A 27282-nucleotide genomic window follows, 5' to 3' on the forward strand; every position below is an offset into this window, starting at 1 on the left:
GTGAGCGAGTAAAGGTGCCTAGAACAATAATGTCTCCCGCCAAGTAGGAGCGCCCGATGAGACACTTCTCCTGAATGAATGCAGCCCACCTAACACAACTGCCACGCACTTCCTTCTTCATGGAAATTCTCAGCCGCACTCTGCAGGGGCAGTGAAGATGTTACTGCAGCCTTTTCGATGGAAAGTGTTCGATCACCCACAACACAACCCTAATTGGCTCGTCCTGAGTATCATCTCTGTTCATATGAAATGCTGGATACGAAGACAACACTTGGGCGCAGGCTACGCGCTATAGACCAGTGCAGAGAATTATCTGAATGCACAGGCGGCTGCCTTCTATGACGATGGTGTTCGAAATTTGGTATAACGCTCCGACAAATGTCTAAGTCAGAGCGGCGACTATGTAGAGAAGTACCTGTAAGGTGTAGCTAAATGTGCAAAAGAAAACAGTTTTGATTTTCCCTGTGGTTTCCATTTTGCGACCGATCGTTCCTTACTTTCCGAACAACCCTTATATTTTGAAAGTACTTCTTACCTGGCTTGAGGGAAAGTTCCAACTAGACTCTGTAGAAAATTTTTACCTTGACAACAATGGTGTGGTTCCTGTAGTCATGTCCTAGTTCATGAACCACGGGCAACGTATGAGTGGCCCAGTAAGTGGTCCCGACAGTCGGGATACCAGTTACTTTGGAATAAGGCTGGGCATCTCGGGCATATTCTGAGTCGTGGTCACCTTTGTGCTCATACGGCAAAGACTACCAAATCTACTGGTTAGTCCCTCAACCGTTAGGAGTAAAACCCAATGGGACAAGGCAAGTGAGGCTAGCAACCTGCTTCCCTGGTACTTTAAATATGATGCTGACAACAAACAGAGCAAAATGCCTCGGACCTTTCGAGGTGACGGAGTCCCACCTCTAATTGACAAACCAGGGACTCCTAAGATACGACTTGGCAAACAAATGGTAATGAGATGGGGAGCTATTAATATCAATGGGGGCTACTCTGGGAAGAAGCTAGAGCTGGCCCCAGCCTCTCTGCAAGTAAGATGGGGCTGGACGTTTTAGCTGTTAGTGACATTCGGGTAAGGGGTGAGAAAGAAGAGGAAATGAGAGAATACAAAGTCTACCTGTCAGGAGTCAAAGCAGGAATAGCAAAATGGGGTGTACGGCTTTACATCAGGAAAGAAATGGAACCCAGCGTTGTTGCAATAAGGTATGTAAACGAACGACTGATGTGGATAGATTTGACCATGTCTAGCAAGAAAATTAGTATTGTGTCAGTATATTCGCATTGTGAAGGGACAGATCAAAATAAGATGGATAGTTTTTATGAGGCACTCAGTGATGTAGTTGTTAGAGTAAAGGACAAGCACAGTGTTCTGCTCATGGATGATTTTAACGACAGGATTGGAAATCGAACAGAAGGGTATGAAAAGGTTATGGGTAAATTTGGAGAGGATATGGAGGCCAACAGAAACGGGAAACAACTCTTGGATTTCTGTGCCAGTATGGGCTTAGTAATCACAAACTCCTTTTTTAAACATAAGAACATTCACCGGTATACTTGGGAAGGCAGGGGAACCAGATCTGTCATTGACTATATAATAACAGATCAGGAATTCAGGAAAGCTCTGAGGGACACAAGTGTATTCAGGGGATTCTTTGATGACACTGATCATTATTTAATCTGCAGTGAAATTGGGATTGTGAGGCCGAAAGTGCAGGAGGCCAGGTCCATATGTAGGAGGATAAGAGTGGAGAAACTTCAGGATAAGGAAATCAGGTACAAGTACATAACAGCGATCTCAGAAAGGTACCAGTTAGTTGAATGTAGTCAATTACAGTCATTGGTAAAGAAATGGACAAGGTATAGGGACACAGTACTGGAAGTGGCTAAAGAATGTCTTGGAACAGTAGTGTGCAAAAGTAGAATGAAGCAAACAGCTTGGTGGAATGACACAGCCAAGGCAGCCTGTAAAAGGAAAAAGGAGGCGTATCAAAAATGGCTACATATTAGAACTCAGGTAGACACAGAAAGTTATGTTGAAGAAAGAAACAAAGCCAAACAGATAATTGCAGCATCCAAGAAGAAATCTTGGGAAGACTTTGGAAACAGGTTGGAGACTATGGGTCAAGCTGATGGAAAACCATTCTGGAGTGTAATTAGCAATCTTCGAAAGGGAGGTAAGAAGGAAATGACAAGTATTTTGGACAGATCAGGAAAACTGTTGGTGAATCCTGTGGATGCCTTGGGCAGATGGAGGGAATATTTTGAAGAGTTGCTCAATGTAGGAGAAAATACGATCAGTAAAGTTTCAGATTTCGAGGTAGACTGGGATAGGAATGATGAGGGAAATAGGATCACATTTGAGGAAGTGGAGAAAATGGTCAATAGATTGCAGTGCAATAAAGCAGCTGGGGTGGATGAAATTAAGTCGGAACTCATCAAATACAGTGGAATGTCAGGTCTTAAATGGCTACACAGGAAAATTGAAATGGCCTGGCAGTCCGGACAGGTTCCATCAGACTGGACAACAGCAGTAATCACACCAATCTTTAAACATGGAAACAGAAAGGATTGTAACAACTACAGAGGTGTCTCTTTAATCAGCGTTGTGGGTAAATCTTCTCAGGTATTGTTGAAAGGAAAGTGCGAGTATTAGTTGAGGACCAATTGGATGAAAATCAGTGTGGGTTTAGGCCTCTTAGAGGTTGTCAGGACCAGATCTTTAGCTTACGGCAAATAATGGAGAAGTGTTATGGGTGGAACAGGGAATTGTATCTATGCTTTATAGATCTAGAAAAGGCATATGACCGTGTTCCTAGGAGGAAGTTATTGTCTGTTCTACGAGATTATGGAATAGGAGGCAAACTTTTACAAGCAATTAAAGGTCTTACATGGATAGTCAGGCAGCAGTTAGAGTTGACGGTAAATTGAGTTCATGGTTCAGAGTAGTTTCAGGGGTAAGACAAGGCTGCAACCTGTCTCCACTGTTGTTCATATTATTTATGGATCATATGTTGAAAACAATAGACTGGCTGGGTGAGATTAAGTTATGTGAACACAAAATAAGCAGTCTTGCATATGCGGATGACTTAGTTGTGATGGCAGATTCGATTGAAAGTTTGCAAAGTAATACTTCAGAGCTAGATCAGAAATGTAAGGACTATGGTAAAAAGATTAGCATCTCCAAAACGAAAGTAATGTCAGTGGGAAAGAAATATAAACGGATTGAGTGCCAAATAGGAGGAACAAATTTAGAACAGGCGGACGGTTTCAAGTACTTAGGATGCATATTCTCACACGATGGCAACATAGTGAAAGAACTGGAAACGAGGTGTAGCAAAGCTAATGCAGTGAGCGCTCAGCTACGATCTACTCTCTTCTGCAAGAAGGAAGTCAGTACCAAGACTAAGTTATCTGTGCACTGTTCAATCTTTCGACCAACTTTGTTGTATGGGAGCGAAAGCTGGGTGGATTCAGGTTACCTTATCAACAAGGTTGAGGTTACGGATATGAAAGTAGCTAGGATGATTGCAGGTACTAGTAGATGGGAACAAATGCAAGAGGGTGTCCACAACGAGGAAATCAAAGAAAAACTGGGAATGAACTCTATAGATGTAGCAGTCAGGGCGAACAGGCTTAGATGGTGAGGTCATGTTACACGCATGGGAGAATCAAGGTTACCCAAGAGACTCATGGGTTCAGCAGTAGAGGGTAGGAGTCGGGGCAGACCGAGGAGAAGGTACCTGGATTCGGTTAAGAATGATTTTGAAGTAATAGGTTCAACATCAGAAGAGGCACCAATGTTAGCACTGAATAGGGGATCGTGGAGGAATTTTATAAGGGGGCTACGCTCCAGACTGAACGCTGAAAGGCATAATCAGTCTTAAATGATGATGATGATGATGATGATGATGACAATGCAATAATACCTGTGGAGGACGAAACGTTGACAACACAGACACCACACTCACAATGGCGTAGCAGAGTGACCTTCGCTACTGCTTGTCGGAGCGAGTTACGGAGTGTAGCACCAAGCAAGGGAGATTAGCTACCCGGAATTAGGCATTCACCCGAAATATAAGCGTTTACCGTACAGTAAGCAGGTTCAGTTATTCAGAGATGTAGACGCTTGAACAGGATAGATTAGTGTGAAAAAAAAATGTTCAAATGTGTGTGAATTGCTAAGGGACCAAACTGCTGAGGTCATCGGTTCCTAGGCGTACACACTACTTAAACGGAGTTATACTAAGAACAACACACACACCCAAGCCCGACAGAGGACTGGAACATCCGGCGGGAGGGATCGCGCAATCCGTGACACGGCCACTCCGCGCTCCATCAGTCTTCGGGCCGGAGGTGACGGCAACAACAGCCACAACAACAACAACAACAACAACAACAACTTCCTCACCACCTACTGTACCATCCGACCGCCATATATTATTGCACTTGGTCTCCCGTGGCCATAATCGGAAATACGTGGTGGCGTTACAGTAAACAAGTACAGTGCTGACTGAGGAACGATTTCAAGATAGTTGTGCATATACTAGCAAGTGAATCAGCGTGTATCCATGAAATATCACGATAAAAATTCACGATAAGCTGACCGAACTGCCCTCACTCCCGGATACAACAATATTGTGGTCGACTAATACCTATACAGCAATAAAACTATGGTATTTATTGCTTAAACCTCATGAAGCAGCAACAGCTACTGACAATGTACACACAAAATATTCGATATTCAATGCACTTTCGGCTTTTTAACACATTTTATTATGTTGCTTCATTGTCTAGTTGTCTGATCGGGCCGGCTGTTGTGACCAAGCGGTTGTAGGCGCTTCAATCCGGAACCGCGCTGCTGCTACGGTCGCAGGTTCGAATCCTTCCTCAGGCATGGATGTGTGTGATGTCCTTAGGTTAGTTAGGTTTAAGTAGTTCTAAGTCTAGGGGACTCATGACCTCAGATGTTAAGTCCCATAGTGCTTAGACTCATTTGAACCCTTTTTCGGTTCGGTACAGATTTAGTAATTGATTTTAAACTAACTTCTGGGTGAGCTAGAGACTTGAAATTTTCAATTCGATATCAGCTCGCTTTCTTATCTAGTGTGCGCTGGAAGGTACTTTGTTTTTCTGTCTATCTGTCTGTTCTGTACAAATTTTGGAATTCATTTCAAACTAACTTCTCAGTTAGCTAGAGGCTTGAAACTTTCAACGTAGTTCAGAGCAGTATAGCAGTACAATGCAGACTCGCTTTCTTGTGTGTTGTGTGGCGAAGGGTACTTTATGTACGACTGCAAAGGTTCCATTCGCGAATGTTTCGCGATGAGAAAAATTGCTGGTAAGTCTCCGTATGAGCTCGAATCTAATTTTTATCTTCAAGGTCTTTTCATGAGGTGTACGTGGGAGGAAGCAAAATATTGACTGACTCAGGTGAAGATCAACTGAAACAAATCTGAAATTTACGAAAGGTCTCTATTGTAATCTCGGCACAGGTTTGAAATCGATTGAAAAATGTTGTATACGCAAGACTAAAAAGCAAAAATTAATTATTTGAATAAAAAACTGTTTAATGCAACACATTTTTAAAGCAGACTAAAAAGTATAAAATAATTTCTTGTAGCGCAATACTGATTCCTGATGCAACATAGATAGTACTGCGCTTGTCCATTTTTAATAGCTATGACAACATTTGTAAAATTTAAAAAGAAAAAGATGGGGCGCATGCAGTAGGTAATAGTATGGAGAGCAGTTGTCATTGAGAAAAATAACACAACAGTTCACATAATTCGCAATGCAATAAAATTGTTAGTGACTTAGGTGAACTATTCACGCATCAACTATTTATCGCACGCTTCGTTTTTCGCTTCAAATTTTACGTTCTTAAAGTTACGTTCACCTATTAAAAATTCACAAGCATAATTTTTTAGGAGTATCTATTTGGGGCTAGGAATCTGTATGGGGCTAGGAGAAATTATATTATCTTTTTAGTCCATTTTAAAAATGGTGTTACATTAAAACCTTTTTATTTTAATCATTAATTTGCTCTTTCGGCTCCTTTGCCACAAAACAAACTCCGTTGGGCTGTCGCCTTTTCTATAAAAGCGTACTGACCGATCGCTCATGAAATTTACTGACCCGGTGCCTCACTTCCCGTTTTGTAAGAAATACGCCACTGCCGCTGCAGCCAGCTACATATATACCACTGAAGCAAAAAAGGCCACGCACTCCGCAGCACACCGCGTGGAAGCAAATGCCCACTTAAGGCCACTTAAGATTTATCACATTTGTGGCGCAACCAGCGTTTCAGCCTTTACAAATGTCTGCCTGTCTGCAACAATCCCGTGACGTACGTATAGTGTGAGCCTGCAATGGGAAGCTGGTGTCCAGAACTCCCAGGATGAGATATAACTACTCTGCTGAAACATCATTCAAATACTACTTGGTAAGAGTTCCTAATTATTCCCTTTCGATTTTCTCCACGCTTAGAAATCTTTGATTAAACATGTTCTTCTCCAGCAACGTGTCTTAGACATTCATATCTCCTGATTTCTCGGTGGCTCAGTGTCAAGCCGACACGGTAGTCAGCGTGTTCATTCAGGGGACTGGTCCCCTTCTGTAATAAAAAAGTGACTGAAGTTAAAATCTGTGGAATGAAAGTGGTGTCCAGTGACATCCACGCAGAACTGCTAACCAAAAGCCGGCCGCAGTGTCCGAGCGGTTCTAGGCGCTTCAGTCCGGAACCGCGCTGCTGGTAAGATTGTAGGTTCGAATCCTGCTTCTGGCATGGATGTGTGTGATTTCCTTAGGTTAGTTAGGTTTTAAGTAGTTGTAATTCTAGGGGACTGGTGACCTCAGATATCAAATCACATAGTGCTTAGAGCCATTTTACTAACCAAAAATGGCGGAGAAATAGATAGATAAGAACGAAAAACAGAAAAAGTGGTGAAGTACCCAAGGTCCCGGATTCGATCTCCGGTCCATAAGAGGATTTTTATTTTTATCAGCCATTTACAACGTCCTTCACCTCTCGCAGTGTTTGTTGATATGAAAAATTCCAACCTGCACTGTGGTTGGGAACCCAGGTTAATCTGTAGATATGTCAGATCGTAGGTCAGAGGAAAGGAACGGCATACCACCTCCATCAGCACCATGGCTGTGAAAGCACTGTAGCGTTCAAAACAATCTTCGGATTGATGACTGACTTATTTTTTAAATTCTACTACTCCCGGTATGTTTGGGAATTCCGTACACTTTTCTTTACTGCGCACATCCATTTATCGTCTCGTACTTTCATCTGTATCAGCAAAGCGAATTTCCTCCGCTATCTTTCAAACCATGAACGATTGCTGCTCCTGTATTAATAGAGGGAGTCCCAAAAAGAATGACACGATTTTAACTTGTTATAATATTGAGACAAATGTCACTAGGTAATTGAAACAACACTAGATGTAATCGGCATGTAGAGTTTCAGAAGAAGTCTGCTAGATGTCGCTACGAGCACTGACCTGGAGCGTGCAGCCAGTATCGCGCAATATGGCGCCCGCACAACAGGTCACCTAGGTCCCCTGACTGAACACCATGTGATTTCTTCCTGTGGTGATATGTTAAACAATGTGTTTACCTTCCTCCCTCACCTCGTGACACTGATGAACTAAAAACCAGAATATCAGCTGCTGTAGCTACATTGACAGAAGACACCTTACCCTCAGTTTGGAATGAATTCGACTATCGGCTAGATGTCGTCCGTACAGCCAATGGAGGACATACTGAAGATTTATGATGGATTTTTATAAACTTCTGTCTATTCTGAGTAATTTAGTATGCAATTTGTTGGTGTTAATCCCTTCTTACTAATAAATAATGCTCTTTAAAATCGGATCATTCTTTTTGGGACACCCTGTATTCTCCTTTAGCCCGACAACATATACTAACGTTTATCTGTTTATCTCTAAGGTGACTTGGTCCAGAATTCCTCTCTAACATATACTCACCGTACCCTCCATAGCCTCTCCATGAGTCAAGATCCAAATCCCACACCCAATCTCTATTCCCATAGCCCTGCCGTCGTTCTACCCAGCATCAGCTCTCACCTTCAGCCTGCACACTCCCCATCAAACAGCGACCCTCTTCTTCTGTTCTGATGAACTAGGTAAGTAGCATCTCGGAGAAATAAAGAACAGTTCAGCAAAAAAGGCCAGTGTTCACCCGATCTGTTTACCGGGAGGTCTTGTCCGAAAGGTGGAGGGGCCAAAATCCTAAGAAGTTTGTGTCCTACGTTAAGTCAGTAAGTGGGTCGAGTTCATGTGTTCAGTCGCTCAGTCACCATACTGGTACCAAAGCGAAAGGTGACGAAGAGAAGGCCGAAAACTGAATTCATGCTTCAATTTTTTTTCTTTTTATTACAGAAGATCGTAAGACGTTTCGTCCTTTACGCCATTGCACGAACACCGAAACAGCAGATATTGAGACAAGAGATCTTGGGAAGAATGAGCTGATCCTGGTCAACAGTGGAAAGGCGTTCGGTTGGACCAGATAAGATACCCGTGTGACTCTGCGAACTTGCAGCAGTAATTTATTGTGAGTCGCCGGATAACGAACGGTCCTAGAGACTAGAAAAAACGCAGGCCATTCCCGTTTTCAAGGACAGTCGGAAAGAAGTGCATAATTATGGGCCTGTATCGCTGACGTCAATATATGTAGAATTTTTGAACAGGCTTTATGCTCACGCATTATGATGGTTTTGAAGAACGAAAATCTCTAGAAAAAGAAATGTTGTGAAAACCAGCTCCCTCTATTTCTCCATGAGTTATCCATACTACTGTAGACAACTTCACTCAGGTTGATGCCACGTTCCTTGACTTCAGGAAGGCATTTGACACCGTCCACCATATAGGATATTATCGAGTATCGGACCAGATTTGTGAATGGACTCAATATTTCCTTGCAGGTACATCTCGAAACGTAGGTCTCCTTTTTCCAGCTCTAATCTCTTCCTCTCAAAGTAGCAGTTGCACCAATGATCTTCAGTTGTTTGTTGGATGTATTCCAATCTCTGTCTCCTGCTAGAGTTTTTACACTCGACAGGTCCCTCTAGCACCACGCAGACTATTAGCTGATGTCTTAACATATGTCTTACCACTCTACCCCTTCGTTTTGTCAGTGTTTTCCGTTTGTTTCTTTCTTCGCCGATTCTACAGAGAACCTTCTCTTTGCTTATCTTAGCGGTTTATCTAATTTTCGACACAACGGTTGGATTCCACTCTGTTCCGGTTTTCCCACTATTAATGATTCACCAACACACATACATTCTCAGAAATTTCTTCCTCAAATTACGGGCTATGTTTGATACAAGTAGACTTCTCTTGGCCAGGAATGTCCTGATCGCCTGTCTAGTCTCCTTTTTGTGTCCTACGTGCTTCATTCGTCATGGGTTATTTTGCTTCCAAGGTAGCAGAATTTCTAAACTTCGCCTACTTGGTGATCAGTAATTTTGGCGTTAAGTTTCTCGCTATTTTCATTTCAGCTAGTTCTCATTATTTTTGTATTTTTTCGGTTTACTCTCAATCCATATTCTGTACTAATTGGACAGTTCGCTCCATTCAGCAGATCATGTAATTCTTCTTCACCTTCATTGAGGATGGTAACGTCATCAGCAAATCTTATCACTGACATCCTTCCATCTTGAATTTGAATCCTACTCTTGAACTTTTATTTTCGTCATTACTTCTTCGACGTATAGACTGAACAGTACAGGCGAAATACTGCATCCCTGTCTCACACCCTTTTCAATCCCAGCACTTTGCTCTTGGTCCTCCATATTGTATATTACCCGTCTATAGTTCACTCTTATTTTCACCCAGTTTCGATCTTGCACCGTTTTACATTGTCGAACGCTGTTTCCAGAACACATTGCCAACGAACGTGTCTCGATTTTTCTCCAGTCTTGCTTCCATTATCATTCACAATGTCAAAACTGCCTCTCTGGTGCCTTTACCATTCCTAAACCCCAACCGATCGCGGTCTCAGTTTTCTTTCCCGTTTTTCTGTATATTATCCTCGTCAGTAACTTGAGCTACTAAGCTGATTGTGCAACAGTTCTCGCACTTACCTGCCCTTGCTATTTTCGAACTTGTGTGGATGAGATTTTCCCGAGTATCCGCCAGTCAAATACTCACCAACTTAAATAGTCGTTTGGTTGCCACTTCCCCCATGAAATGTTGCTTATCCATTCTGCCTTATTTGATCTCAGATCTTCTCGACTGCTTTTAAATACTAACTCTAATACTGGATCCCCTACATCTTCCATATCGACTACAATTTCTTCTTTTATCACGTCAGCAGACAAATCCTGCCCCACAAATAGGCCTTCAAAGTACTCTGTCTATCTGCCCACTCTCTCCTTTGCGTTTAGGAGTGAAACTCCCATTGAATTATCACCCTTGTTTTTAATTTCACCGAAAGCTCTTTGACTTTTCCATATGCTGCGTCAGTCCTTTAGATGATTATTGATTTTCAATTTCTTCTCATCTTTCCTGGCTATTCCGCAGTTTATTTCATTCCATAGGGATTTATATTGCTGTATTCGTGTCTCTGGCTAAAATGGCTCTGAGCACTATGGGACTTCTGAGGTCATCAGCCCCTAGAACTCAGAACTACTTAAACCTAACTAACCTAAGGACATCACATACATCCATGCCCGAGGCAGGATTCGAACCGTAGCGGTAGCGCAGTTCCAGACTGTAGCGCCTAGAACCGCTCGGCCACCCAGGCTGGCTATTCGTGTCTCTCTCATAACATTTTTGCACCTCCTACTTTGCTCAATCAACTGAAGTATTTATTCTGTTACCCAAGGTTTCTGCGTAATTAAGTACCTTCTACTTATGTTTAAGTGTCTAATATTTGCAATTGCTTTGTTAGAGACGCCCACGCTTCTTCATCTGAACTGCCGGTTCTGGTACTTCTTACCGCAGTGCCCACATCCTCAGCGAACTTCAAATGAGTCTCATCATCTCCCAGTACATCAGCAGCATCCCACCTCCTTACACTTCCTTCTAAACGATTCCTTTAAACTTCTATCTATTACTAAATTGTGATCTTAGTCGATGTCTGCTTCTAGGTACGCCTTACAATCCAATATCTGACCTCGGAATCTCTCTCACTATAATGTACTCCAGTAGTGTGATTCGCGAACAGAATATTCGTTATTGCCCTCTGAAATTTATTTCAGAACTCAGTTGGGTTTTTTCCTCTCTCGTTCCTATTGTCAAATCCATATTTTCCTATAACCCTTGTTTTTATTCCTTTCCCCACAACCGCGTTCCAGTCCCCCATGATTATTGCATTTTTATCTTTCATTACATACTCAATTTATCCACTCAATATTCTCTATTTCTTCATCTTCTGAATGCGACGTTGCCGTGTTTTCGGCGTTGATTTGCTGCCGAAAGTGACGAGAACAACCGTATCACCAAACTGTTCACGGTAGCTCACTCTCTGTCCTACTTTCCTATTCACAACGAATCCTTCTCCAGTCACACTATTTTCTGCTGCTGTTGGTTTTACTCTGTATTTGTCTAATCAGAAATCCTTATCTCCCTTCCATCACGCTTGGTCCCCACTATATCCAGACTGGACCTTCGCATTCACTTTGCAAATATTCACTTCTGACATACCAATCTCCAACTGGTAGAATGTTATCCCATCGTTGGTTATTCTGTATTTTTCTTCTCATGTTCGTCTCCCTTTGGCATCCCCTTCCCCCGGAGATCCGAATGGAGGACTAATCGGGAATCTTCAGCCAATGGAGAGATCATCATGACACTTTCTCAATCACAGGTTACATGTTCTGTGGATACACTTTATGTGCCCTTAATCCTTTGCTACTGCTTCCTCATGCCGTTGACCCTTGCTGATTCTCCACCTTTTAGTGGTAGTTTCCCTTCCCAATGGCAAGAAAGTGCCGGAAACTGTGTGCTCGTGCGCCCTTTTTGACACTGGCGCTGGCAGAACGAAGGCGACTGCTTAGGCTGGGAGTCTTTGCCCGCCATTGCTGATGACTTTTATTAAAATATAAGCAGTGGCTGGGTTCTAACCCGGGGCCCAAGCTGTTCTGATTACTACTCGAAAACGCTAACCCATTTTTAATTTTTTTTTCATCGTTGTTGTTGGCATTTGGTCTGCGTGGACATCACATAGCACACATTCAGTTTCGACGTTGAACAGTTCACTCAGATTTTTTATGTTTTTTTTATTATAGATGGCAGGCAGTCCTCTGGCCGAATATTCGGAGCTACCATATAGGCACTCCTAGATCACGGGTGAATTTCATCCTTCTTGTGGTGTTCTTAAAGCAACAAAATCGACAGATGTAAAAGTTGGCCGTCTGTTGTGGCCGAGCGGCTCTAGGCGCGTCAGCCCGGAACTGCGCGACTGCTACGGTCGCAGGTTCGAATCCAGCCTCGGTCATGGACGTGTGTGATGTCCTTAGCTTTAAGTAGTTCTAAGTTCTACGTGACTGATGACCTCCTATGTTAAGTCCCATAGTGCTTGGAGCCATTTGATTTGAATCTCTTCATCAAGGCTATGGGTGGGCCAACACCATACTGAATTCCAGCATTACCGATGGAGGAAGCCACGAACTTGTAAGTCATTTTCAGCGAGGTGTCCCGATACTTTTGATCACATAGTGTATCAGAGAAACTGAGTAGATTGCTGCCACTACTAGAACTGATTATGAAGGATGAAACCAGAGAATAAGAAATGGATCATAGAAAAAGCGTGCTGTCGAGAAACCGAACGATAGAGAGTATACTATCAGTAATTTATTATATACCAATTCGTGTTATGATTATTAAATAAGTAATGGTGAAAACAGACCTTGGATATTTCATAGTTGAGGACCACTTGCGTAATTTGAGGTAGATACTACGATCTGATTTCGCATGTTGTTTTCAACAGATACCAAGGATTTCACTGACCTTTGTGTGCGGAAGAATGGTTGAAGGTAACTGTTTTGATGTAAAAATCTCTGAACGGCACTCAGTTAAAACGTGAGAACACGAAAGAGCGGATAAGAGGCTGAATTATCTGCTGATCTGCGACGAAACTACTGTCAAGGACAAGGAGAAGGATTCAGTGAGAACTTACGAAAAGAGTCTCTTGATGTGGGAATCAACATGCACCTGGTTTGAACATTAGCTTTGTAAATAATAGAATGTTAAGGATTTCATTACCAGTTTAAATAGTTGTATTCCTTATTACGTGTGTCATACAGGAAGATGGCCGTGTGTATATGGTGTAGATTTACCCACATGAATCAACGAATACTAATGTAAATCATGACATGTAATTTATTTACCATGTGTCTACAGAACTACCCATGACAATATTTTCTTGTTTTTGTTTTGTGAGTTGTGCACAGGCTCCGACGACAACAGAGTGGTTTGTTTATTGAGGAAGAAATAGTACGAAAATAAAGACGTAGAATTCAGTATATCAAGTATGCTTAGTCACAGTTTCACCTGAGAGAAATAAAAGATATTATTGGGTAGATAGTGTAACATATGGGAATTAATGTGTGGTTAGAAAATTGATCCCATAACTGTTGTGAGGGAATGTAGGACTAATATTTATTGGCTCCTTTCTCCAGCCTTTTACTCACATCCATTGCACACAGTAGACTTTTAGAATAAGACCATATATAGGTGTATATTTATTCATTGTCTTTACGATCATGTACAGGGTGTTAGGATATAAGTGCAGATATTGCAATCATTGTTATCTTAATGTATACCCACTAAAGAATGATAGTTGCTTTTTTCTCTGCATGTAACAGTCTTCCCGCAATCATGTCACATAATTTACTACTTGGTGTTTTATGAAAAGTCTAACTGCATCACTAAGTGGAGTAACCATTTTGTGTCCACGTGTCTAATTTCAACATGTGACGTGCTGCCCAGAGAAAAATAAGCATTAATGACTTTTCTTGTCACATATACTTGGAGGTACTAACCAATCTAAACACATACTTTTCCTAACAACTATAATTAAATGAATAATGAAATGAGCGTATGGCATCTTTGGCCGGGAGCCCCACCCGGGGAAGTTCGGCCGCCAGTGCAAGTCTTGTTTCATTCGACGCCACATTGGGCAGCTTGCGCGCCGGTGATGAGGATGAAATAATGAGGACAAACAACACAACACAAAGTCCCCGAGCGGAGAAAATCTCCAACCCGGCCGGGAATCGAACCCGGGCCCGCTTGGCTGTGAGGCGAGCACGTTACCACCCAGCTAAGCAGGCGGGCTAAATGACGAAAATACTGATGTAATGTTGTTCAGCAAACGCAGTTCCTTTTCATTTGTTCTGATTTTTTGTCGTTCCTCATCTGTAAATACCCTTTTCACTATCTGTCATTTGTCTATTTTCGCTTGGCGCATAATACAGAGAAAATGTGCTGGTGCGCCATTATACATAAACCACATATTTAATCAGTTCTGACATAGAACATCCTCCATCAAGATAAGCAGTACATTCTTCAAAAAGCGGTGATAACGAGCCCTGGTTAATCTCTGTGGTAAGATGTACGGCCTCAGTAATGTATAGCCAAGAACGCCTACCCATACATTTATTGAGAATCGAACCTGATGCCTTGTTTCTTGAACAACAACACCTCGCTACTCACCTGGACGTCTCCGTCGGTAGTGCTGACACACTCTCTACCAGTTGGGGTACTCACAGGTGTGAGTTCGCTGGATTCCTCGCCGCCTGACAGAAGACCATAAGGAGAACTAAGGACCATCAATGATGAACTGCTGCGAGTTACGAGGCTGATCGTGGCAATATTTTGTCGAACGTCGTCAGAGGCGGTGAAAAGTGCGTTCATCACTTCGAACCGGAAACTAAACAGCAGTACATGGCGAAGTGCCACACCACGTCTCCTCCGAGTAAACAGTTCAAAGTCGCACCCTCAGCTGGTAAGGTAATGGTGACGGTCTTCTGGGATTCTGGATGGTTTATTCTGATTAATGCCCTCCCTCGTGGTGAAAAATACAGGGTGAGTCACCTAACATTACCGCTGGATATATTTCGTAAACCACATCAAATACTGACGAATCGATTCCACAGACCGAACGTGAGGAGAGGGGCTAGTGTAATTGGTTAATACAAATCATTAAAAAATGCACGGAAGTATGTTGTTTAACACAAACCTACGTTTTTTTAAAATGGAACGCCGTTAGTTTTGTTAGCACACCTGAACATATAAACAAATACATAACCAGTGCCGTTTGTTGCATTGTAAAATGTTAATTACATGCGGAGATATTGTAACCTCAAGTTGACGCTTGAGTACCACTCCTCCGCTGTTCGATCGTGTGTATCGGAGAGTACCGAATTATTTAGGCATCCAAAGGGAACGGTGATGGACCTTAGGTACAGAAGAAACTGGAACAGCACATTACGTCCACATGCTAACACCTTTTTATTGGTCTTTTTCACTGACGCACATAACATTACCATGAGGGGTGAGGTACACGTACACACGTGGTTTCCATTTTCAATTACGGAGTGTGTCCCGACATGTCAGGCCAATAGATGTTCAATGTGGTGGCCATCATTTGCTGCACACAATTGCAATCTCTGGCGTAATGAATGTCGTACACGCCGCAGTATATCTGGTGTAATGTCGCCGGAGGCTGCCACAATACGTTGTTTCATATCCTCTGGGGTTGTAGGCACATCACGTACCCCACAGAAAGAAGTCCAGAAGTGTAAGATCCGGAGAACTGGCTGGCCAATTTATTCGTCCTCCACGTCAGTATTTGATGTGGTTTACGAAATATATCCAGCGGTAACGTCAGGTGACTCACCCTGTATACTCTGAAGTTCAGTTTGCTGCAAATTAAAGAAACGACTTCAGCGTGTTCCTCGCCTCACCAAACGAATTTCTCCTTGTCCATGACAACGTTAAGCCTCACACAAGACTGCGCACCCGAGAGGAGCTCACAAAATTTCCTCGTACACCCAGCATCACTGATTTCGCACCTTCTGCCTTCCATCTGTTTGACCCAAAGAAGGAAAGCAGTACATGAATGATGAGGAGGTTATTGTGGTATCGACAGCTACGATGCCACGGCGTAGGTTGGCGCTACGACACCGACACCTACAGCGCCCTCTAGCAGGCGCTGTCCAGATCTACGAGCTTCGCTCCACATTCTGCCCATTTGATCTAGAGCAGACAGCCGGGACACTTCGCACCTCTTTGCAAAGTTACGTGTTCTTGATAGAGTAAAGGTGATTTAAATTCATACTGCAGAACTGACATGTATTGCCTTTTCCTGCTCCTACTCACTTCCTTCATTCGGCCAACCTTTCAGTTCCGAAGCAGATCCACGCGCCGCCTACCAGGCGGGATACAGAAGTTACTGATGCAGCAAGACGTTGCCTCCGACGTCGACCAGCACAGTGGTAACATGTGGGCATACAGGCCCTCTCCGTAAGGTTGAGAAAGTCCGTCGCATTGAACAGAGATATTGTTTAAAAAATAGGGTTTTGTAGCCTAAAGAGTGGGAAATAATATGATGTTATGGAATCCTGAAAAAAATCAATCTGCTATCAGAAAAAAATGTTTTTTCCATTACCTATTGAACGCCCCCTCCTACATCTCGTGTAAAGATCACAACGAGAAAAATCAAAGAAGTTATATTTGATACGAAGTTTCAGCGAGAATCATTCTCCCCTTGCTCCATTCGTGAATGGACGAGAGAGGGGGAAGAATATAGTGATACTACATCTACATCTACATCTACATGACTACTCTGCAATTCACATTTAAGTGCTTGGCAGAGGGTTCATCGAACCACAATCATACTATCTCTCTACCATTCCGCTCCCGAGCAGCGCGCAGGAAAAACGAACACCTAAACCTTTCTGTTTGAGCTCTGATTTCTCTTATTTTATTTTGATGATCATTCCTACCTATGTAGGTTGGGCTCAACAAAATATTTTCGCATTCGGAAGAGAAAGTTGGTGACTGAAATTTCTTAAATAGATCTCGCCGCGACGAAAAACGTCTTTGCTGTAATTACTTCAATCCCAATTCGCGTATCATGTCTGCCACACTCGCTCCCCTATTACGTGATAATACCAAACGAGCTGCCCTTTTTTGCACCCTTTCGATGTCCTCCGTCAATCCCACCTGCTAAGGATCCCACACCGCGCAGCAATATTCTAAGAGAGGACGAACGAGTGTAGTGTAAGCTATCTCTTCAGTGGACTTGTTGCATCTTCTAAGTGTCCTGTCAATGAAACGCAGCCTTTGGCTCGCCTTCCCCACAATATTATCTATGTGGTCTTTCCAACTGAAGTTGTTCGTAGTTTTAACACCCAGGTACTTAGTTGAATTGACAGCCTTGGGAACTGTACTATTTATCGAGCAATCGAATTCCAACGGATTTCTTTTGGAACTCATGTACATCACCTCACACTTTTCGTTATTTAGCATCAACTGCCACGTGCCACACCATACAGCAATCTTTTCTAAATCGCTTTGGGACTGATACTGGTCCTCGGATGACCTTACTAGATGGAAAATTACAGAATTATCTGCGAACAGTCTAAGAGAACTGCTCAGATTGTCACCCAGATCATTTATATAGATCAGGAACAGCAGAGGTCCCAGGACGCTTTCCTGGGGAACACCTGTTCTTATACATTGGTGCCACCTGCGCAATTTTCCAATCTGTAGGTACAGATCTATCTGTGAGCGAGCGGTTGTATATGATTGCTAAGTAGGGAGCTATTGTATCAGCGTAATCTGAAAGGAACCTAATCGGTATACAATCTGGACCTGTAGACTTGCCCGTATCAAGCGATTTGAGTTGCTTCGCTACCCCTAAGGTATCTAATTCTAAGAAACTCATGCTAGCAGCTGTTCGTGTTTCAAATTCTGGAATATTCCATTCGTCTTCCCTGGTGAACGAATTTCGGGAAACTGCCTTCAATAACTGCGCTTTAGCGGGACAGTCGTCGGTAACAGTACCATTGGCACTGCGCCGCGAAGGTATTGACAGCGTCTTGCCGCTTGTGTACTTTACATATGACCAGAATTTCTTCGGATTTTCTATTAAATTTCGAGACAATGTTTCGTTGTGGAACCTATTAAAGGCATCTCGCATTGAAGTCCGTGCCAAATTTCTACATTCCGTCATTCATCGTGAGGATGTAGAGCATTGGTAGACAGATAGCTTCAGTTCCGGATGCTTGTAATTTACACCGCAGGACCGTCCCTCGGGCATCCACACGAGGTATAGGGGCAGCGGCGTGTGTGTCCTGAGTTACCACATCATCCTTAATGACTCCCGCAGCGCGCGGCCTTGCCGCTGATCGCCCAGTGATTGCCGTGCAAGGGGAAGCGCTAGGCGGCGACGTAGATGCCCGCCAGTCCACGGCTGACGTACAGCTTACTCGAAAAGTATGAACGGTCACAACTCTTCCTTGCGCAAGACGAGGCCTTCCAGGCGGTTAATTATTGAGTACTGCGCCCGCTCTGCTTACACCTCTTCGGTAAGTACATGCGTTTCCACAAAGTCTGAATCATAAATCACAAGTTACGTGTTGTATGATGAAATTTATACAGAGTGTAGGATACTATTACAGTATCAGTGAAACACGTAATTACAAATAAGGAATAATATCTGACGTCAATCTGTTATAGAATTGTGGAACTTATGTACAAGAATTACTTTTTATAGAACGAATATCTCCTACTAAAATCAACAAGGATTTCGCAAACAGACATCTTACGAAACTCAGCACGCTCTATTTCTCCATAAGATCCTTAGTTCTGTAGACAAAGGCGCTCAGGTTGATGTCTAGTTCCTTGACTTCAGGAAGGTATTTCATCCCATCCCCCGCATCTGTTTAGTGAAAAAAGAAGACTTACCGAGTATTGGATGAGCTTTGCAACTGGATCCAAGATCTCCCTGTAGATAGAACTCAACATATGGCAATAATGGAACAAAATCCACTAATGTAAAGGTAATTTGGGGCGTACTGCAAGGAAGTTTGATAAGACGGTTACTGTTTACAATGTATAAGTATATAAATGATTTAGCAGAAAGCATCTGAAGTTCTTTAACTCGGTTCGCGGATGATGCGGTTTTCTATTATAAAGTAGCACCAGTAGAAGCCATTGTCGATTTGCGGAATGACCTACATAAGGCTGATGAACGGTGCAGGCTCAGGCAGTTGACCCTCAATGTAAATACATGTAACACATTGCGCGTACATAGGAAAAGAAATCTACTACTGCACAACTACAGTATTTATGACAAGTTGCTTGAAAGAGTATAGACCGTCAAATATCTAGCAGTAACTACCCAGAGGGACCTTAAATGGAATGACCACATAAAATAAATAGAAGGAAAAACAAATGTCAGACTGAGATTCATAGGAAGAGTCTTAAGGAAATGTAGCTCATTCAAGAAAGAAGTGGCTTACAAGATGCTTGTTCGACCGATTCTTGAGTATCCTTCGCCTCAAATTACCAAATAAGCAGCAACCAGTCGCAAAATTCATGTTTTATTTTTCCACTTTTATAAATCGATTTCAACTGATTAACAGCCATCTTCGGTGCTTTCAACGAATATGTGCCCTGAGTAGTAATACATATTCGTTGAAAGCACCGATGATGGCTGTTAATCAGTTGAAATCGATTTGCAAAAATGGATAAATAAAACATGATTTTGCAACTGGTTGCTGCTTATTTGTCAATTTTATGGTTTACGGTCGCTGCACAACTTGGGAACCACATGGAGCCCACCATCATATTCTTCACCTATCTGAGACCCTTACCAGGTGAGACACAGAAGAGATAGAGAGGATCCGCCGAAGAACAGCGCGTTTCGTCATGGACTCGTCTGGTCGGCGCGAGAACGTTGCAATGATGTCCAACAAAGTCGACTGACAAACGCTACAAGAGAGGCGTTGAGCATCTCTAAATGGTTTGCTATTGAAATTTCGAGAGAGTACTTTCCAGGAAGAGTCGGACAACACAATACTTTCCCCCACATACCTTTCGCTTAATGACTACGACGTGAAAGTTCAAGAAATTTGAGGCTTACCGACAATCATTCTTCCCATGCGCCATTTGCAAGCGGAACAGGGAAGAGGTACCAGAAGTATCCTCCTCCACACACCGTCAGATGCCGATGCACATGCTGATGCTGATGTGCAAGGAAGAGAGGGTTTTGAAGTCCCATCGACGGCGAAGTTACTAGAATCACAAGCTGAGATTGCAGGAGTGGGGAAAGAAATCAATCAAGAGCTTTTCAAAGGAAATATTGAAACATTTGTCTTAAACGAATTAAGGAAACCAGAGAGAACCTAAATATCGATGGGCGAACGGGGATTTGAACCGCCGTCTTCCTGAACGCGAGTCCAGTGTTACGGAAGCACAATTCCACACAAGTACCATATTGTTTCACGAGAACAGTCAATACGTTGCCTGTGTTGCACAACTTATTACTTCAAGAGTTGGCATGCTGTCTAATAGAATAGCTAACATTTTGAAGATAAAAAGAATAAAAGATCAGTGGCCTGCTACATCTAGCTGGGATTTGGTCAACCACAAAAAAATAAAAAGAAATCAAGCTTTACGCGCCGCCGATGGCGGGGTCGTTAGAGACGGAGTGCAACGTCAGATGAGGAGGAGAAAATCACACGTGTCATTTTCTTAAGTTATCTTTGCCCATCCAAAAGGGTGCACTTGTCTAGGTACAGAATGCGACTTTTAACTTGCGCAAAATATCGCTCAAAGAATTTGCATTCAATTTGGTTATTGTGCTTGAAGAATGTAATAACATGCAGCTACGTATTAGTAATGTTGAATGTTGTTCCTAGTGAATCTTACAGTATACGCCAGGAAGCCTGAGGACTACGCTTCTTTGCGCTCGTCTAAAGATGGAGCTGCAGTTCTCGGATTGTAGACGGAGAGCCCAGTCACAACTGCTGTGAAGCAAAGCGTCAGCTGTGAGGATCCCTCACTGCAACACTAAGAATGAACGACACAAAACACCAAAATATCAGGCAGAAGTGCGAGTGTCAACACGGGAGCAGGGACCGACGGTAGCGCTCCAAGTGGCCTGGCAGACAACTTCGAACTCGGGAAAATATGGTGCTGTAACATGTATTCTTGCTTTGCGATATGCGAGTACTAGATGATAACATTTTTCATTTATGCTTCATGGGTTGTTCTGGTAGTCTGCTGGTAAAGTGTATTTATATGTAAAACACAATATTGCAATTTTCACCGATTGGCTATTACTAAGCGGAAATTATGTTCCTAATCACGACATTCTTGTGTGCATCGCAGTCTTTGAATTGCATTATATATATACTGCTCGTATTCTGCTCAATTTTTGCTCTCATCTGCAATATTGGGTGGGATAAATGATTTCACATTTATTTTTGTTTCGAATGAAACAGAAGCAGGTTTCATCGCATGGTACTGTGTTTGCTGCTTACGAATCCGTGTGCTAACAGCTCGATTTAAATACATTGCAAGTTTATTTCTCGTATTCTATTTTCCGTATTCTCGCGTTTAATGGAAGCCACAGAAATTTTATCTGACTTCTGCTAAATTGTGCTGTTTGTAGTACCTGAATAAGAAAGCGAAATGATGGGATGCTAAACTTGTAACGCTCCAAATGACCTGTTACCGGATGTCCCTATGTGCATGCATGTCCAAAGGAACTTAGCATCATAATCAGAATAACACAGGCACTGCAATATCGTATTTATCTGCCAATACCTGGCAAACGACTTTCAAGTACAACGTCTGACCTGTGTGGGAATATACATTAAGGATGTACAAGTCGTAGAAGCATGGTTGACGACGTATGGAAGCTTGTCTGTGGCCGTGAGTCGTGTACGGATAGCCAAATGGTAAGGCGACCGCTCGCAATAAGTGGGAAATCCGGGTTCGAGTCCCCGTCCGGCACCAATTTTCACTGTGGTCATTCCATCCTACAGTTTGGTAGTCCTTATTCGCAATTGGGAATTCATTTGGTGTCCCTATATGAGTTCCAGCCCCTGATGAGCTATATAAATCGATGCAATACAAGCATTCGATGTCTAGTATCGCTGCTTCGAATTAAATCGACGCTTAACGCTTCGACATATTGGATGCATCGATGTTTTTAATAATTGAAGCATCGACTAAGTGAACTGACTTTCTTTTTTGTTTTGTTACCTTAACAAAAATAATTTTTGTCACCTGGGAGGATGACCACCATAAATTAGTAGATCCTTAATTGAAAGTGCAATAAATCTGAAAGTAGTTATAGTGATGAACTTGCAATTTATGTGAGAACTCCAGTCGGAAGAACAAACAAAAATACGTTGGGAATCTGGAAAGACCATAAATGATTACTAAATATAATTTCAAACCCGAAATCGTTCGAAGTGCAAGAGATGTAATCAATTTCTGTTTTCAAAAAGCGTAGAAAAAATAAGGTAAAAGTTCGATATATTACAGTCTGATATAACGAGGATTCGAATTCAACGAGGTGAAAAAATCTTATTATACTCTCCGTGTAGCGTTTCTATAGTATCGTTTCCTAACTCAACTTTCAAATCATGAAAACAATAACTGAAAGGGATAGGGATTTGTCTTATTATCGTTATATCAGGGCTGATGCTGCATACAGACTTGAATACAAATATCACAGTTACTAATGTGACACAGTTAGACAGTAAACGAGATAAACACATCCATACCATGCAACATACATTATTTATTCAAACTTTAGATTTTAGCGTGCTTGTTACCATGTCACAGTAATGAAAAGCGTATTCTGTGAGAGATCATTTAAGGATTATTGATCGTATGGAGAACGGTGATATAACAGCAAATACAGCACTTAAGTATGACGTATCTCAAGGAACAATCAGGGGATGGATGAACGACAAGCATTACCTTAGAAGTTTCACTAAAACAGTTCAAAAAATCAAATGGCTCTGAGCACTATGGGACTTAACATCTGAGGTCATCAGTCCCCTACACTTAGAACTACTTAAACCTAACTAACCTAAGGACATCACACACATCCATGCCCGAGGCGGGATTCGAACCTGCGACCGTAGCAGCAGCAGCGCGGTTCCGGACTGAAGCGCCTAGAACCGCTCGGTCACACCGACCGGCAAAACAGTTAAAAGTCATGCGGAAATTGTCTTAAAATGACGAAACTAGGAAAGGAAGCGAACTTGAGGAATATTTTTATAAGTGGTTTTTAATAGAGTGAAGTAAAGGTGGAGCCACTTTCCGGGTTAATATTAAAGCCCAAGGTGCAAAATTTCACTTTGATTTATGTGATAAAAAAACTTTATCGCTCCCGAAGGGTGGTTTCCAAGGTAGAAATGTCGCCATTAAATTAAACAAACCAGCACTAAAGGACAAGCGAGATCTTCTGACGGTGAATCTGTTTCACAATTACCTCAGATTCTACCCTAAGTAATGGTAAATAACTGTCGAGTGTATAAATCTGATAAATTGGCGCCTTATCATCGACTGCTTGTAACCAGAACTGTTGTAAAAAGTTTATCTAGCTGCTGTATTTGATAAATTTTTTAATGTTTTATTAAGCATTACCTTAGAAGTTTCACTAAAACAGTTCAAAAAATCAAATGGCTCTGAGCACTATGAGACTTAACTGCTGAGGTCATCAGTCCCCTAGAACTTAGAAATACTTAAACCTAACTAACCTAAGGACATCACATACATCCATGCCCGAGGCAGGATTCGAACCTGCGACCGTAGCGGTCGCCTAGAACCGCTCGTCCACCCCGGCCGGCGATTACTATACACAGCACAACTTTTTTGTGTGAAGCTTGTCATTCCACAGCTTACTCCCGATGGATCAGTTACTCTAATGGCTGTAGCGGGCGAGTCTGCACTCTCTCTCTCTGCGATACTGTCTCACAAGAAGCACTTACCGGTTGTCTACCAATGTGATAAGTGCCCATCCGCAACGTGCCTTTTAAATAAATGGCAACACAATGCTCAGACACGCTCTGCAGCGTTTATTTTCCATTAAATACGTTAACGATATACGGAATACAAAATTAGTGACTAATATAACTAACGCATGCTCTCAGGTCACTGAATACATAGTACAAGAATGTAAGAGAATCACCGTATAAGAATGTAAGCGAATCACAGCCCGCTGCCCTGCATTGCTATACAGGAAACGAATTCCAGCCTTCCTCAGACAGGAAGCACGCCAGGCATTGTTTTCTAGTTTCCATAATGGTTGCTGCACAATTGGACCTGAGCTGGTACACAACAAGGAACGTGTTTCATTACGATTTGCGAATGCAACGCCCTCCAACGGCAGTTGTCTGCTGTGTCTGGTGCGCAAATCACGCAGTTTGTTAACGAAAATGGACGAGCGTAAAATTTCTGTGTTCGATCAATTAAGACGCCATAATTCTTCCCTGCTCCATATGTTGACCGTCTTGTTCTGTCTGTAACATATACAAGTAAAAACTTTGATGTCCACAAACAAGATAAAAGATAAAATGGAAAGTTCCCCCTCCAATCACAACGGATATCAGAATTTAAAACTTCTTTCAGAAACAGTGTGATATAAGTTTACAATTGTCTTGACATAAGATAAATTTTATTTCATTATTCTCACTCTTTAGTGAAACCCTAACGTTAGCCGGCAGGAGTAGCCGTGCGGTTCTGGGCGCTACAGTCTGGAGCCGAACGACCGCTACGGTCGCGGGTTCGAATCTTGCCTCGGGCATGGATGTGTGTGGTGCCCTTGCGTTGATTCTTTTTGATTAGTCCTAAGTTCTAGGCGACTGATGACCTCAGAAGTTAAGTCGTATTGTGCTCACAGCCGAGACCCTAACGTCGTTTCTATTAGATTATTCCTTCTTTTCGAGAATCGTAAGTCTTACAATATGTGAAATATAAGACTTCAAACAAGACAGTGCAAAATATCCTGTTGCAATCAGTACATGTTCTCTTTCAGATAAAGTCAAAAAAATTATTTAGTTTTCTGCACTTCAGTGGTGTGAACGTGTGCGTGTTTGCACGTACAGTCATAATATTTATAAAAAAATATGTGTCCCAAAATTCAGAAACTTTTTTATATGAATAAGTAAATATTGATTTGCGATTGAATAACGCAGTGACAGAGAAATCAGTCTTGCAACTCGTTGGTCCACCACTTTCCCTGGTATGTTCATAGCATCAAATAAACACGCTCCGGAGAGAGGTTGTTGATATACATACGTAGCCCCGAATAATACCGACCACACTTCGATTAAATTAATAAGAGATATCCAAAATCTCTTAGAAAACACGAAGAATAAAATTAAACCACTAACAGCCCTCGGTCGCAAAAGGAAGTCTTTTGACCTAGGTTTCGGCATTACTATGAGTGCCTTCATCAGAAGTAAAACACTCAAACTGGCCTAAAACATAAGTACAAAACTGCTGGAAATTTTTTTTAAGTGTGAGTACTGACTAGCAGTACAACAAAAAACAATACTTACATGTCACGTACAAAATAAATATCGAATTGTAAAATAAATATCAAGTATCAGTGCCGAAACCAAGGTCAGAAGACTTCTTTTTTGCGACCGAGGGCTATTATTGCTTTACTTTCACTTTGTAAATGGTCGCTGAGCACGTATCCATTTCCAAAACTTTAACAAGAAGAGTAATTAAAAATGCTTGAATATTGTAGAATGTCCGCCTCGGTATCTGTGGAGTCAGCACGGCCCATTGCATATCGAGTGGACCAGGGTTCGATTCTCTGCTTGATCGGAGATTTTCTCCGCTTGCGAACTGGGTTCGAATTCCAGAGCGGGTACAAATTTTCATTCGTTGCTTCAGTCTGCGTATATGCAACACAGTCGTATCTTCCACTGATGAGATGGCTGTATATTTATACAGTATACAGGGTGTTACAAAAAGGTACGGCCAAGCTTTCAGGAAACATTCCTCACACACAAAGAAAGAAAATATGTCATGTGGACATGTGATTACACAATTGCGTGCGGATTCTCGTCAGCCCACACATGTTGATTGTGAAAATTTGCAATTTCAGCACATTGGAATGAAGCCTCAACCGTAAAGAGAACATTTGCCCTGAAATGAGGATTGACACTTTGTTGGATGAACCATTCGCAGAAGTGTACCCGTGTAGGCTAATCAGCTGCTGATAGTTCCTGCACACGCTGTACATGGTACGGAAACAACTGGTTCTCCCGTAGCACTCTCCATAGTGACGTGGTCAACGTTATCTTGTACAGCGGCAACGTCTCTGACGCTGACATTAGGGTTATCGTCAACTGCCTCGTCCATTGCAGGTGTCCTCGTCGTTCTAGGTCTTCCCCAGTAGCGAGCTATAGGCTGGAATGTTCCGTGCTTCCTAAGACGCCGATCAATTGCTTCGAACGTCTTCCTGACGGGACACCTTCGTTCTGGAAATCTGTCTCGGTACAAACGTACCGCGCCACGGCTATTGCCCCGTGCTAATCCATACATCAAATGGGCATCTGTCAACTCCGCATTTGTAAATATTGCACTGACTGAAAAACCACGTTCGTGATGAACACTAACCTGTTGATGCTACGTACTGATGTTCTTGATGCTAGTACTGTAGAGCAATGAATCGCATGCCAACACAAGCACCGAAGTCAACATTACCTTCCTTCAATTGGGCCAACTGGCGGTGAATCGAGGAAGTACAGTACATGCTGACGAAACTAAAATGAGCTCTAAAAATGAAATTAAGCGTTTCCGGACCCATGTCCACATAACATCTTTTCTTTATTTGTGTGTGAGGAATGTTTCGTGAAAGTGTGCCCGTACCTTTTTGTAACACCCTGTATAGCAGGACACGAACTAGTTAAGTTCGACTTTACAACAGAACACCTCTACTGACTACATTACAGTGACCTGGTATTATACACTGAGGTGACAAAAGTAACCGTGCCGGACCTTCTTTCGCCACGCGTAGTGAAGAAACTCAATGTGCCATGGACTCGACAAGTCACTGGAAGTCCGCTGAAAAAATATTGAGCCATGCTGCCTCTGGAGCCGTCCATAATTGCTGAAGTGTGCCCGGTTCAAATGGTTCAAATGGCTCTGAGCACTATGGGTCTTAATTTCTGAGGTCATCAGTCCCCTACAACTAAGAACTACTTAAACCTAACTAACCTAAGGACATTACACACATCCATGCACGAGGGAGGAT

At 42.4% G+C, this 27282-nt stretch overlaps 2 protein-coding genes across 2 annotated transcripts in view; one reads left to right on the forward strand and one right to left on the reverse strand.

Annotated features, from left to right (window-relative positions):
* The window catches only part of LOC126284792 (mucin-5AC-like), a 146107-nt gene that overhangs the window by 118422 nt on the left and 403 nt on the right, over nt 1–27282 (reverse strand). The gene's annotated exons all lie outside the window — the stretch shown is intronic.
* Nucleotides 18397–27282, forward strand: part of LOC126284791 (AP-1 complex subunit beta-1) — a 138375-nt gene continuing 129489 nt past the window's right edge. The window contains exon 1 of the mRNA XM_049983955.1: nt 18397–18571. Within this exon, the coding sequence (XP_049839912.1) occupies nt 18482–18571 (90 nt within the window). The 5' untranslated portion in view covers nt 18397–18481. The remainder of the gene's footprint in view (nt 18572–27282) is intronic.

The sequence above is a fragment of the Schistocerca gregaria genome, chromosome 8 (genome assembly GCF_023897955.1).
Source record: "Schistocerca gregaria isolate iqSchGreg1 chromosome 8, iqSchGreg1.2, whole genome shotgun sequence".
Classification (NCBI taxonomy): Eukaryota; Metazoa; Arthropoda; class Insecta; order Orthoptera; family Acrididae; genus Schistocerca; species Schistocerca gregaria.